General features: G+C 39.4%; 1 protein-coding gene across 3 annotated transcripts in view; it reads left to right on the forward strand.

Moving 5' to 3' along the window:
• The window catches only part of AFF4 (ALF transcription elongation factor 4), a 93,846-nt gene that overhangs the window by 69,957 nt on the left and 9,325 nt on the right, over positions 1-14,564 (forward strand). For all 3 annotated transcript variants that reach the window (XM_024747618.1, XM_024747617.1, XM_024747620.1), the window contains 6 exons: positions 2,266-2,360; positions 2,974-3,037; positions 3,151-3,287; positions 4,687-4,758; positions 12,872-12,965; positions 13,841-13,884. In XM_024747618.1, the coding sequence (XP_024603386.1) occupies positions 2,266-2,360; positions 2,974-3,037; positions 3,151-3,287; positions 4,687-4,758; positions 12,872-12,965; positions 13,841-13,884 (506 nt within the window). The remainder of the gene's footprint in view (positions 1-2,265; positions 2,361-2,973; positions 3,038-3,150; positions 3,288-4,686; positions 4,759-12,871; positions 12,966-13,840; positions 13,885-14,564) is intronic.

The raw sequence follows: 14,564 nt of genomic DNA on the forward strand, positions 1-14,564 counted from the left end.
TTTTTTTGTGGTACGCGGGCCTCTCACTGTTGTGGCCTCTCCCATTGCGGAGCACAGGCTCCGGACGCGCAGGCTGAGTGGCCATGGCTCATGGGCCCAGCCGCTCCGCGGCATGTGGGGTCTTCCCGGACCGGGGCACGAACCCATGTCCCCTGCATCGGCAGGCAGATTCTCAACCACTGCGCCACCAGGGAAGCCCATGATTCTCTTTTATTTTTAGTATTAGTTTTCTGTGCCATCTTTCTCTTTTCCTTGATCAGTCTCATCAGAGGCTTATCACTTTTACTTGTCTTTTCAAAAAACAACCTTTCTTTGTCTTTATTCTCTGTAGTTTATTTTTGTTTTCTGTTTCATTAACTTACATGCTTTATAATTTCCTTTCAATTTCTTTTTGTTTTGCTGCTCTGTTTATTAACTTTTAAAGATGGATACCTAGCTCAAGTTTTTTAAAATTAATTTTCAGTCCTTTTTCTCTAATATTCTAATATAAGCAGTTAGACTATATATTTTCCTCTAAATACTGCTTTAGCTTAATCTTCAAGATTTGGTATATAATATATTTTTTTTTTTTGGTATATAATATTTTTATAATACAGTTTAAAATGTTTTTAAATTTCCTTTCTGATTTCATCTTTGATCCAAGACTTATTTAAACGTGTGTTACTCACTTTCCAAACATAGAGATTTTTCTCGTTGTCTTTTGGTTAGTACTTCTACCTTAGTTGCAATGGGGCTGGAAAGTGATCTGCGTGTTATTTGTTATTTGTTAAGAGTTGCTTTATAAAAGAGCATAGTATACGGTAGATTTTTGTAATGTTCTATATTTGTTTGAAAAGACTGTGCCTTCCACATGAATTGGGGACAGGGAGCTATATAATTCAATTAGATTAATCATGTTTTCACACCTATATGCTGACTGATATTTTGTCAGTTTGTCCTATTGTTCACTGAGAGAAGTTCTTCTAGATTTTTCTTAATTGAGATATAGTTGATATATAACATATTAGTTTCAGGTGTACAACATAATGATTACATATATGTATATATTGCAAAACAATCACTGCAGTAAGTCTAGTTAGCATCTCTTACCACACATAGTAATTTCTTTTTTTATTTTCAGAAACTTCAGTTTTCCATCAATAAACTTAAACTTAGGCATTTGTAGATCTGTTTATAAAACACAGAGGGAAAGCTGTCCAAGTAATGTTAGATTGCAACAGTATTTAGGAAGCAATTTCATAAACATGCAGACTGCGTAAAGAGCTTAGCATTTTCTCAAATCTCAGGCTTTTATTTTCATTCTTGAAGGAAACTGTAATGGGTGGAACTGAAGGACTCTTTTACAAGAAAAGAAAAAAAAATGGTTACATGGTTTTTTAGAAATAGATTTTAAGCAGAAGTAATAAAATATATATTATTGTGTCATAGGGTTGGATGGGGAAGCAGTTGGGAGGACAGGGTCATAGCCATTGCATAGAGGTCTGTGTTGATAGGAGACAGGATGGACATGTTGATAGGAGGCCGAATAAAATTTAAGTAAGTGTCCAGGCTCCTTTTTTGGCTGCGGTGGGTCTTTGTTGCAGCACTCGGGGTCAGTAGTTGTGGTATGTGGGATCTTAGTTCCCTGACCAGAGATCAAACCCGGGCCCCCTGCATTGGGAGCTTGAAGTCTTAGCCACTGGACCCAGGGGAGTCCCTGTCCAGGCTTTTGAAATCTGACAGATCTGGACTTAAAGCCCAGTTTCCAGGAATACTGCTTAAAGCTGTTTGAACTTGGACAAGTTACTCAGCCTCCTTGAGACTACTTTTTATTCTATCCTAATAGCAGTACATATTTCATAGGGTTGTTGAAGGATTAATGATTGTGCTAAGTACTTGGTTAACTGAGTGCCTAGTAAGTAGGAGGCACATAGTAGATGTTAGATATTATTGTTGTTTTCATCGACCAGTTATTACCAGTAAATTTTGTCTTAAGTAGTACTGCTATATTGATAGTAGGTTTGTGTCTTCCTTATGTTTTTACAAGTGCCAGGGTCAGTGCCTGGCACATAGTAGACCCCTGATATTATAAAGAATATTTTTGGTTATATAAAATGGGTTTATTCCATAAAAAGGACATTTACATTCTGAAATTTTAATATTTTATAACAAGGAAATTAATTACCAAAGGCAATGGAATTTTGTTTGCTTTTTAACCACTGGCTCAAATACTTGTAATTTTAATCTCACAATTTTCAACATAGTTATATATATTTTTTTGGTCAGGAAAAGGCTCCAAATAGCTCTTCTAACTGTCCTCCATCTACACCAACTCCTGATGCTTCTAAGCCTCGGAGAACGAAGCTTGCCTTTGATGACAGGTGAGATAAATATGATTTTTTATGCATTCAAGAAATCATTCCAGTCAGCATATAAAAAACTCATTTTAATTTCTGTCAGTGACCAGAAGAATTGATTGAGTTGTGATCAAAGAATATTCAGATTTTAATTTGAAAGGCACCTACTAGTCCAAGTATTGCTCCTTTACCTTATTAACTCCATGATTCTCATGGGGAATGTGAATAATGTACCTTCCAGTAGAATCTTACTGCTGCTGACTTTACTGTTTAAAATAAGGGCTTTCTTAAATAAGTAAGAGCAATGTTGCTTTTTTTCCCTCCATTTTGATAAAAGGTTATGTTTCCTACCCACATTTTGTTTACTCTCAATCTTTCAAACAACTTGGGTAAGTTAGCAGTTAATACTAGGGAGTTTGATTTCTGTTTTCCTAGTAGAAAATTTGCCAAGTTGGCCAAAATGATTTATGCTCTTAACCCAATTTAAACATTCATCAGAAAAAGCTGAATTGAATGTTTAGTAATAGTTCATTTTCTTTACTTGAGGACATGAAAACTGAGGAATATTAGAGACTAAAGTGAACTAGTATCATGAAAATATTTACCATTTTACTTATAATAAAAATTTACATTGCAGAAATTATTCAGCAGACCATTATTTACAAGAAGCAAAAAAGCTAAAACACAATGCAGATGCATTGGTATGTAAATATTCTCCTCACATTTATATATTTAATCAAATTAACTTAAATCTTCATTTGTTCTCATAGTACATCAGTGCGGCTCTCATTTACCTTTATTCTCCTTTCTTCAGTCTGATAGGTTTGAGAAAGCTGTATACTATCTTGATGCTGTGGTATCTTTCATTGAATGTGGGAATGCATTAGAGAAAAATGCTCAGGAATCCAAATCCCCATTCCTTATGTATTCAGAGACAGTGGAGCTCATCAAGTAAGTGGGAAGACTTGCCACATCACTGGCAATAACATTTCTCTGGTCCTTCTAGGAAAAGACTAATATATACAGTAAAGCTAAAGAGGATCCTTAGTCCTTTATTGTCCTTGGATAAGGAGAACTAGACCCTTCAGTGCAGCAGTCTCCAACCTTTTTGGCACCAAGGACTGGTTTCGTGGAAGACAATTTTTCCATGGACTGGGGGTGGGAGATGGTTTTGGGATGATTCAAGCACATTACATTATAGTGCACTTTATTTCTATTACTATTACATTGTAATATATAATGAAATAATTATGGAACTCATCATAATGCAGAATCAGTGGGAGCCCTGAGCTTGTTTTCCTGCATCTAGATGGTCCCATCTGGGGGTGATGGGAGACAGTCACACCCAAAGTGTGTTGCTTATGTCCCGTCTACTCTGTAAGATGCAGCTTAATTGTCACTTGCCACTCACTGATAGGGTTTTATTTTTTTATTTTTATTATTTTTATTTTTTAAATGATTTATCTATTTATTTTTGGCTGATTGGGTCTTCGTTGCTGCACGTGGGCTTTCTCTAGTTGTGGTGAGCGGGGGCTACTCATTTATTTATTTATTTATTTATGGCTGTGTTGGGTCTTCATTTCTGTGCGAGAGCTTTCTCTAGTTGCGGCAAGTGGGGGCCCCTCTTCATTGCAGTGCGCGGGCCTCTCACTATTGCGGGCTCTCTTGTTGTGGAGCACAGGCTCCAGACGCGCAGGCTCAGTGATTGTGGCTCACGGGCCTAGTTGCTCTGCGGCACGTGGGATCTTCCTAGACCAGGGCTCGAACCCGTGTCCCCTGCATTGACAAGCAGATTCTCAACCACTGCGCCACCAGGGAAGCCCTACTGATAGGGTTTTGATATGGGTCTGTAAGCAATTGATTTATTATGGTCTCGGTGCAGTCAAACCTCTCTGCTAATGATAATCTGTATTTGCAGCCACTCCCCAGAGCCAGCATCACCGCCTCAGCTCCACCTCAGATCATCAGGCATTAGATTCTCATAAGGAGCACACAGCCTAGATCCCGCACATGCATAGTTCACAGTAGGGTTCATGCTCCTATGAGAATCTAATGCCGCTGCTGATCTGACAGGAGATGGAGCTCAGGCGGTAATGCGAATTATGGGGAGCAGCTGTAAATACAGATGAAACTTCGCTTGCTCGCCCACTGCTCACCTCCTGCTGTGCTGCCCAGTTCCTAACAGGCCACAGATCAGTACCGGTCCATGGCCCAGGGGTTGGGGACCTCTGCTTTAGTGGGTATTTTTGCCTTTATTTAGGTTTGATTCTAATGTTTAGAGGACTAAGGAGGTCATAAGACAGATGAAGTATTTTATTTTGTGTCATTTGTTTCTTATATTATCTCACAGATACACCATGAAGCTAAAGAATTACTTGGCACCAGATGCTACAGCTGCAGATAAAAGACTCACAGTACTTTGGTAAGTATTACGTGTTTTAGCCTCTGCTAGATGACAAAGCAGTTTCATAATGAATTGTGCTATATTCGTCTGAAAGTTATCCTTGAATCTTCCTTCCATAACTCAGTCATAAATCCGTTCTTTATGGGTAAAGTAGAAAATAACTCAGAATTCCTTCAGAAATACTTTAGTTGCTGTGAGTCTCTAATCCATTGCCCTCTTGACAAAAGCCTTGGTAGAGGGGGACTGATACTAGAACTTTCTGTTGTCTTAAGTGGTCACTTTTTCAGACTCTGGGGGGTTTTTTGTTTTTTATATTTAACTATAGTTTATTTTTATTACTCTCAGACTTCTGTTGTGTATTGAAGTAAAGGTGGACACCATAAAAAATCCAGGCTTTTTTTCTTTTGGTAGCCTCTCTCTCCATTTACATATACCTATGCCTTACCTTAGGGAGCAAACATCTAGCTTGCTCAGGATAAAGAATATGGTTTGTTTGCTTGTTCCCAGAGGGATAGTTTATTTGTTGTGGGTATATACTTTACCCGGCACATGTTTAACAACTGGGAGTGCAGCCTTGGGAAAAACTGTCATGGTCCTATTTGTCATGGAGTCTAGTGTCTAGTGTGAAAAAACAGAAATTAATCAAATAACCACACAAGTATATGAATTAAGTACTTTGAAGCAAAAGTTTATGTAACTATAACGGTAAAATGTAGGGATACTTAATCCTTAGGTACAGGAAACATGTACACAGCTGGATAGTGGAAAGAAACTGGAAACTTTCTGTCAAGGAACTAAAAGACAGGGAGAAGTGAAAGTAACTGGAGAGGTAGGCGGTGATGATCATGCAGGGCCTTTGTAAGCCGTGTTGGGTTTATATATGTTACATCAGAATTGTAATATTCAGAGCCAGGAGTCAAGATGGCGGCACGGGAAGACGCGGAGTTAGCGTCTCCCCACAACTAGGGCGCCTGCCGGACGCTGGCGGGAGACCTTGACGCCCAAGGAGACGGGAGGAACCCCCAAGCGACCGGGTAGGACGTGGGGGGACTGAGGGGAGAGGAGAAGTGGAGGCGGGACAGGACCACGCCACTGAGGGGTGGCTGGGATCGGGGAGGGGTTCCCACACCTGGAGGGACCCTCGGGGGCTCGGATCAGTGGGGACTGTGCCTAGCGTTTCCCCTGCCCAGTTGGCCTGGAAAGCCTGCCCAGCTCTCAGGCCAGATCCTATGCCCTCAGAGGCCCGCTGTGGGCTGTGTTGGTCCTGGGGGCATAGGAGGGAGGGTGGGGGAGAACAGGAGAGGCAGGTGGGGGGACCCTCCAGGACCAGAGGAGCAGGAGAGGTGCAGAGGGCTTTGCCCTGACCACTCAGCCTAGGAAGCCTGCTGGGCTCCCAGGCTGGGTCCCCAACCCTCCACAGCCCCCTCCCAGGCCCTGTGGGTCCTGGGAGCATAGGAGGGAGGCGGGGGAGAACAGGAGAGGCAAGTGGGAGGGACCCTCCAGGACCTGAGGAGCAGGAGAGGTGAGGATGGCATTTGCCCTGCCCATTCAGGGCAAACCAGGGGCACGCCTGGACCCCTTCTGTTTTGTTGAGCCTAGGCCCAACCCCGCCCCCAGCCAGGGCCTTTTCCAGCCCTGTGGGTCCTAAACATAGGCCCTGCCCACAGCCTAAAAACCCCACCCCTGCCTAAGCCCCACCCACACAGCCAAGGCCTTTTCTCCTTTTTTTTTTCCCCCTTTTTTACTATTGTGGTTCTGTTTTACCTTCCGATTGTTGTTTCATCTGTATTTTTATTTTTATATTCTTTCTAACATATCTGTTAGTTTCCTGGTCTCATTTTATTTTTCACTCTTTGTTATTGCTCTGCTCTTTTTTTCTTTTTCTTTTTTTGCCACCCTGCATGGCTTGCAGGATCTTGGTTCACGAGCTGGGGATTGGGCCAGAGCTCCTACTGTGGGAGCTCCGAGTCCAAACCACTGGACTAACAGAGAACCTCAGACCCCAGGGAATATTCATCAGAGTGAGGTCTCCCAAAGGTCCTCATCTCGGCACCAAGACCCAGCTCTACCCAACAGCCTACAAACTCCAGTGCTGGAAGCCTCAGGCCAAACAACCAGTAGACAGGAAAACAATCCCAACCATCAAAAGAAAAAAAAGAGAGAGAGAGACAGCAAAAAAATATGTCACAGATGAAGGAGCAAGGTAAAAACTTACAAGACCAAATAAATGAAGAGGAAATAGGCAATCTACCTGAAAAAGAATTCAGAGTAATGATAGTAAAGATGATCCAGAATCTTGGAAATAGAATGGAGGCACGGATTGAGAAAATACAAGAAATGTTTAACAAAGATCTAGAAGACCTAAAGAACAAACAAACAGAGATGAACAACACAATAACTGAAATGAAAAATACTGATTCAGTAACAGAATAATTGAGGCAGAAGAACAAATAAGTGAGCTGGAAGACAGAATGGTGAAAGTAACTGCCAAGGAGCAGAATAAAGAAAAAATGGAAAGAATTGAAGACAATCTCAGAGACCTCTGGGACAACACTAAACGCACCAACATTTGAATTACAGGGATCCCAGAAGCAGAAGAGAAAAAGAAAGGATCTGAAAATATTTGAAGAGGTTATAGTGGAAAACTTCCCTAACGTGGGAAAGGAAATAGTCACCCAAGTCCACGGAGCACAGAGAGTCCCATACAGGATAAACCCTAGGAGAAACACACCAAGACACATATTAATCAAACTAACAAAAATTAAATTCAAAGAAAAAATATTAAAAGCAGCAAGGGAAAAGCAAAAAATAACATACAAAGGAATCCCCATAAGGTTATCAGCTGATCTTTCAGCAGAAACTCTGCAGGGGAGAAGGGAGTGGCAGGATATACTTAAGTGATGAAAGATAATAACTTACAACCAAGATTACTCTGCGCACCAAGGGTCTCATTCGGATTCAACAGAGAAATCAAAAGCTTTTCAGACAAGCAAAAGCTAAGAGAATTCAGCACCACCAAACCAGCTTTACAACAAATGCTAAAGGAACTTCTGTAAGTGGAAAAACACAGAGAAGAAAAAGACCCACAAAAACAAACACAAAACAATTAAGAAAATGGTCATAGGAACATACATATCAATAATAACCTTGAATGTAAATAGATTAAATGCCCCAACCAAAAGACACAGACTGGCTGAATGGATACAAAAACAAGACCCATATGTATGCTGTCTACAAGAGACCCACTTCAGACCTAGGGACACATACAGGCAAAGTGAAGGGATGGAAAAATATATTCCATATTTCCATGCAAATGGAAATCAAAAGAAAGCTGGAATAGCAATACTCATATCAGATAAAATAGACTTTAAAATAAAGATTGTTATAAGAGATAAGGAAGGACACTACATGATGATCAAGGGATCAATCCAAGAAGAAGATATAACAATTATAAATGTTTATGTACCCAACATAGGAGCACCTCAATACATAAGGTAAATGCTAACAACCATGAAAGGGGAAATCAACAGGAACACAATAATTGTAGGGGACTCTAACACCTCACTTACACCAATGGACCTCTCATCCAAACAGAAAATAAATAAGGAAACACAAGCTTTAAATGACACAATAGACCAGATAGGTTTAGTTGATATTTATAGAACATTCCACCCTAAAGTGGCAGAATACACTTTCCTCTCAAGTGGATATGGTACATTCTTCAGGATAGATCGCATCCTGGGTCACAAATCAAGCCTTGGAAAATTTAAGAAAATTGAAATCATATCAAGCATTTTTCTGACCACAAACGCTATGAGATTGGAAATCAGTTACAGGAAAAAAACTGTAAAAAAAACACTAATAGCTGGAGGGTAAACAGTGTGCTACTCAGTAACCAAGAGATGGCTGAAGAAATCAAATAAGGAATAAGACAATACATGGGAACAAATAACAATGAAAACGTGACAACCCAAAACCTATGGGACGCTGCAAAAGCAGTTCTAAGAGGAAAGTTTATAGCAATTCAGTCTCACCTCAGGTAACAAGAAGAATGTCAAATAAACAATCTAACTCTATACCTAAAGCAACTGGAGAAAGAAGAACAAAGAAAACCCCAAGTCAGTAGAAGGAAAGAAATTATAAAGATCAGAGCAGAAATAAATGAAATAGAAACAAAGAAAACAGTAGCAAAGATCAATAAAACTAGAAGTTGGGGACTTCCCTGGTGGCGCAGTGGTTAAGAATCCACCTGCCAATGCAGGAGACATGGGTTCAATCCCTGGTCCAGGAAGATCCCATGTGCCGCGGAGCAACTAAGCCCTGTGAGCCACAACTACTGAGCCTATGCTCTAGAGCCTGCAAGCTACAACTACAGAGCCCACGCACCTAGAGCCCGTGCTCTGCAACAGGAGAAGCCACCATGATGAGAAGCCCTCACACTACAATGAAGAGTAGCCCCCGCTCGCCACAACTAAAGAAAGCCTGCACACAGCAACAAAGACCCAATGCAGCCCATAAATAAATAAACAAATAAAAACTAGAAGTTGGTTCTTTGAGAAGATAAACAAAATTGATACACCCTTAGCCAGACTCATCAAGAACAAAAGGGAGAGGATGCAAATCAATAAAATTAGAAATGAGAAAGAAGTCACAACTGACACTGCAGAAATACAAAGGATTATAAGAGACTACTAAAAACAACTATATGCCAATAAAATGGACAACCACGAAGAAATGGACAAATTCTTGGAAAGGTACAATTTTCCAAGACTGAACTAGAAAGAATTAGAAAATATAAACAGACCTATTACAAGTAATGAAATTGAAACTATAATTAAAAATCTTCCAACAAACAAAAGTCCAGGACCAGATGGCTTCACAGGTGAGTTCTATCAAACATTTAGAGAAGAGCTAACATCGATCCTTCTCAAACTCTTCCAAAAAATTGCAGAGGGAGAAACACTCCCAAATTCATTCTATGAAGCCACCATCACCCTGATACCAAAACCAGAAAAAGATATCACAAGAAAAGAAAATTATAGACCAATATCACTGATGAACATAGATACAAAAACCCTGAACAAAATACTAGCAAACAGAATTCAACAACTTATTAAAAGGATTATACACCATGATCAAGTGGGATGTATCCCAGGAATGCAAGGATTCTTCAGTATACGCAAATCAGTCAGTGTGATACACCATATTAACAAACTGAACAAAAACCATATGATCATCTCAATAGATGCAGAAAAAGCTTTTGACAAAATTCAACATCAATTTATGATAAAAACTCTCCTGAAAGTGGGCATAGAGGGAAGCTACCTCAACATAATAAAGGCCATATATGACAAACCCACAGCCAACATCATACTCAATGGTGAAAAACTGAAGGCATTTCCTCGAAGATCAGGAAGAAGACAAGGATGTCCACTCTCACCACTCTTATTCAACATAGTTTTGGAAGTCCTAGCCACGGCAATCAGAGAAGAAAAAGAAATAAAAGGAATACAAATTGGAAAAGAAGTAGAACTGTCTCTGTTTGCAGATACTATACATGATACTATACATAGAAAATCCTAAAGATGCCACCAGAAAACTACTAGAACTAATCAATGAATTTGGTAAGGTTGCAGGATACAAAATTAATGCACAGAAATCTCTGGCATTACTATACACCAACAACGAAAAATCAGAAAGAGAAATTAAGGAAATACTCCCATTTACCATTGCAACAAAAAGAATAAAATACCTAGGAATAAACCTGCCTAAGGAGGCAAAAGACTTGTACTCAGAAAACTTTAAACACTGATGTAAGAAATCAAAGATGACATAAACAGATGCAGGAATATACCATGTTCTTGGATTGGAAGAATCAATATTGTGAAAATGATTAGACTACCCAAAGCAATCTACAGATTCAGTGCAATCCCTATCAAACTACCAATGGCATTCTTCACAGAATTAGAACAAAAAGTCTTACAATTCGTATGGAAACACAAAAGACCCTGAATAGCCAAAGCAGTCTTGATAAAGAAAAACAGAGTTGGAGGAATCAGGCTCCCTGACTTCAAACTATACCATAAAGTTACAGTAATCAAGACAGTATGATATTGGCACAAAAACAGAAGTATAGATCAATGGTACAGGATAGAAAGCCCAGAGATACCCACGCGCATATGGTCACCTAATTTACGACAAAGGAGGCAAGAACATATAATGGAGAAAAGACAGCCTCTTCAATAAGTGGTGCTGGGAAAACTGGACAGCTACATGTAAAAGGATTAAACTAGAACACTCCCTAACACCACACACAAAAATAAACTCAAAATGGATTAAAGACCTAAATGTAAGACTGGACACTATAAAACTCTTATAGGAAAAACACTCTTTGACATAAACCACAGCAAGATCTTTTTTGACCCACCTCCTATAGTAATGAAAATAAAAACAAAAATAAACAAATGGGACCTAATTAAACTTAAAAGCTTTTGCACAGCAAAGGAAACAGTAAACAAGACGAAAAGACAGCCCTCAGAATGGGAGAAAATATTTGCAAATGAAACAGTGGACAAAGGATTAATCTCCAAAATGTATAAACAGCTCATGTAGTCCAATATCAAAAGAACAAACAACCCAATTAACAAATGGGAGGAAGACCTAAACAGACATTTTACCAAAGAAGATGGATGGCCAAGAGGCACTAAGAAGATGCTCAACATCACTAATTATTAGAGAAATGCAAATCAAAACTACAATGATGTATCGCTTCTCACCGGTCAGAATGGCCAGTGTCAAAAAATCTAGAAGCAGTAAATGCTGGAGAGGGTGTGGTGAAGAGGGAACCCTTCTGCACTGGTGGTGGGAATGTAAATTGATACAGCCACTATGGAGAACAGTACGGAGGTTCCTTTAAAAACTAAAAATAGTACTACCATATGACCCAGCAATCTGACCACTAGGCATGTACCCTGAGGAAAGCATAATTCAAAAAGAGACATGTATCCCAGTGTTCATTGCAGCACTATTTACAATAGCCAGGACATGGAAGGAACCTAAATGTCCATCAACAGTGAATGGATAAAAAAAGATGTGGCACATATATACAATGGAATATTACTCCGCCATAAAAAGAAATGAAATTGAGTTATTTGTAGTGAGGTGGATGGACCTAGAGTCTGTCATACAGAGTGAAGTAAGAAAGAGAAAAATAAATACTGTATGCTAATGCATATATATGGAATCTAAAAAATATGGTACTGATGAGCCTAGTGGCAGGGCAGGAATAAAGAGGCAGACATAGAGAATGGACTTGAGGACATGGGGCCGGGGAGAGGGGAAGCTGAGGCGAAGTGAGAGTAGCATTGGCATATATACACTACCGAATAAAATATTTAGCTATTGGGAAGTAGCAGCATAGCACAGGGAGATCAGCTCGATGCTTTGCGATGACCTAGAGGGGTGGGATAGGGAGGGTAGGAGGGAGGCTCAAGAGGGAGGGGATATGGGGAATATATGTATGCATATGGCTGATTCATTTTGTTGTACACCAGAAGCTAACACAGCATTATGAAGTAATTATACTCCAATAAAGATGTGTAAAAAGGAAAGAATTGTGATATTCATAGTTGAGTTCCTAGTTTTACTATTTTACATTATTTATATTGTAATTTGATGTAGAGATTCTGCCCCAAAGTGATTTTTTTTTTTTTTTTGCCATGCCACGTGGCCTGCGTGATCTTAGTTTCCTGACCAGGGATTGAACCCAGACCGTGGCCATGAAAGCACTGAGTCCTAACCACTGGGCTGCCAGGGAATTTCCCCGCAGGGATTTTTTTAGTCCATATGTTATAACAACATGTTGGTGTCCTGTGGGTGAGGTTTTGATTTTTGAATGTCAACAAATAGGAGGCTAGTCCTAGGTCTCTTCCCCTTCCTTCCTCTCCCTAGGGTATGTACCATAAGAAGATCACATCTTTTGGTTTTGCCTAAGAGTTAGTGTTGTTGTCCTTATGCCATGGTCTGCTCACATGAGCCAGTCATGTAGTCTGGCACGATGCAAAGGTTGTCTATACAGATGTGGCCAGAGTCTGTTGTCCTGGTAAATAAGCTGCCCTTTTCCATTGGCTAGCCTGCGATGCCAGTCTTTGCTGTACCTGAGGCTATTCAAACTGAAGAAAGAAACTGCTCTGAAGTATTCAAAGACACTAACAGAGCACCTGAAGGTAAGTGTGCAAAAGAGGAGTATCTGTTTCCCAGGGCAAAAAATTTATAAAGTCTCCTATCTCCACCCCAGAAGTGCCCTCATGTTTTCCCTACCAGAGCAGGGGAGAAGCTACTATTTGGGAACTTTCAAATAATTTGATGTTTAAACTGCACATGTATCTGATTGTAGAACCTATGTAGCCATATTCAGTAGCTCTTAATAATATTTCAGTAGATGCAGCCTATTTTTATCACAAAACCTAATTTATACTTTTTAAATGGTCTTTTGTTTTCACTACCATCCTTCCTTAACTTATTCTCTTAGTTTCCTAAAATATCTTCATATGTTTTTTCATGATAGCACTACATAAGTCTTCCTAAAATTCTGCCCTGATATGACTTGGAACCCTTTCATAGCTTATCATTCCCTGCAGAGTCAAGTCAAGTCAAAGATTCTTACCCTGACCTGCAAGGCCCTCAAGATTTCTCTCTCTCTCTCTCTCTCTCTCTCTCTCTCTCTCTGTCTTTCTCTCGTTCCTTTTCTAAACCTTTGCTGTAGATAAACTATATGGGTCATATACATTCTCTTTTCTGCAGCCTTTGTACATAGTATGACTTACCTCTCTTTGCCTTCTCCCCTGTTCTTTATCCATCTGAATGTTACTCATTCTTTGTCTCTCAGTTTTCCACAACACCCCAACTCCCATCTAAATAACTTCCTTCTGTTGCACATTTACACACACACACACACACACACACACACACATTTTGGATCGGTGTGATTGTAAACTTTCTTAAGATCAGTCTGGCCCAATGCTTTTGAATATATTTAGTACTTCATAAGTAGTGTTTTTTGTTGTTGTTTTTTATTAAATACATTCTCTTTTTTCTACAGAATTCTTATAATAATTCTCAAGCACCATCGCCAGGCTTGGGAAGGTGGGTAAATTTTATTCTATAAAATATTATATGACAAGTTTATTTATTTTTATGTAAAAGTGGAATGGGTTTGGCCACTTTCCAAAAATGGAAAGATGACAACTTTAAAAAAAAATTAAGGCCATGTCTAATAATGTATTTTTTAAAGTATCTTTTTCTGTTTTTTTTTTTTAAGTTGAAAATATCATGAACATGATCTTAGAAAGATTAAAGAGGGGACATTTCACCTGCAGAAGTCTTAAGTTTTTTACAGCACCTCAACCCTTTTCACAGTTTGATTTCTGTGGCTAGCCTAGTTTTTATCACCTTGAGCTTATCTTTACTCATGTTTTGACACGAATTTAATAACAGTGGCATGATTACGGTTTCTCCTCCATTCCCACATCACTCCCAGCCCACCCACCCACAAAAAGGAGGAAAAACACCATGAAATCTTTTTTTCCTAAGTTTATTTGTTCAATTATTTTGTTTATGCTAATCGACAGTCTGTCTTTTGCCTTTATGTATTTTCTTAACCACATTTAAAGTGCGAAATGTGCAGATAAAAATATTCTAAACAAATAGCTTTTCTCCCCTCAACTACTGTTTGATTTTCCCTTTTTTATGGTCTTGGGCCTTTTCAGAAATTTTAGTACTGCTGAAATGAACCTGCCAGATTTCAACATGTGTTTTCTAGGAAA

Source organism: Neophocaena asiaeorientalis, unplaced genomic scaffold (assembly GCF_003031525.2).
Source record: "Neophocaena asiaeorientalis asiaeorientalis breed wild unplaced genomic scaffold, Neophocaena_asiaeorientalis_V1.1 scaffold599, whole genome shotgun sequence".
NCBI lineage: Eukaryota > Metazoa > Chordata > Mammalia > Artiodactyla > Phocoenidae > Neophocaena > Neophocaena asiaeorientalis.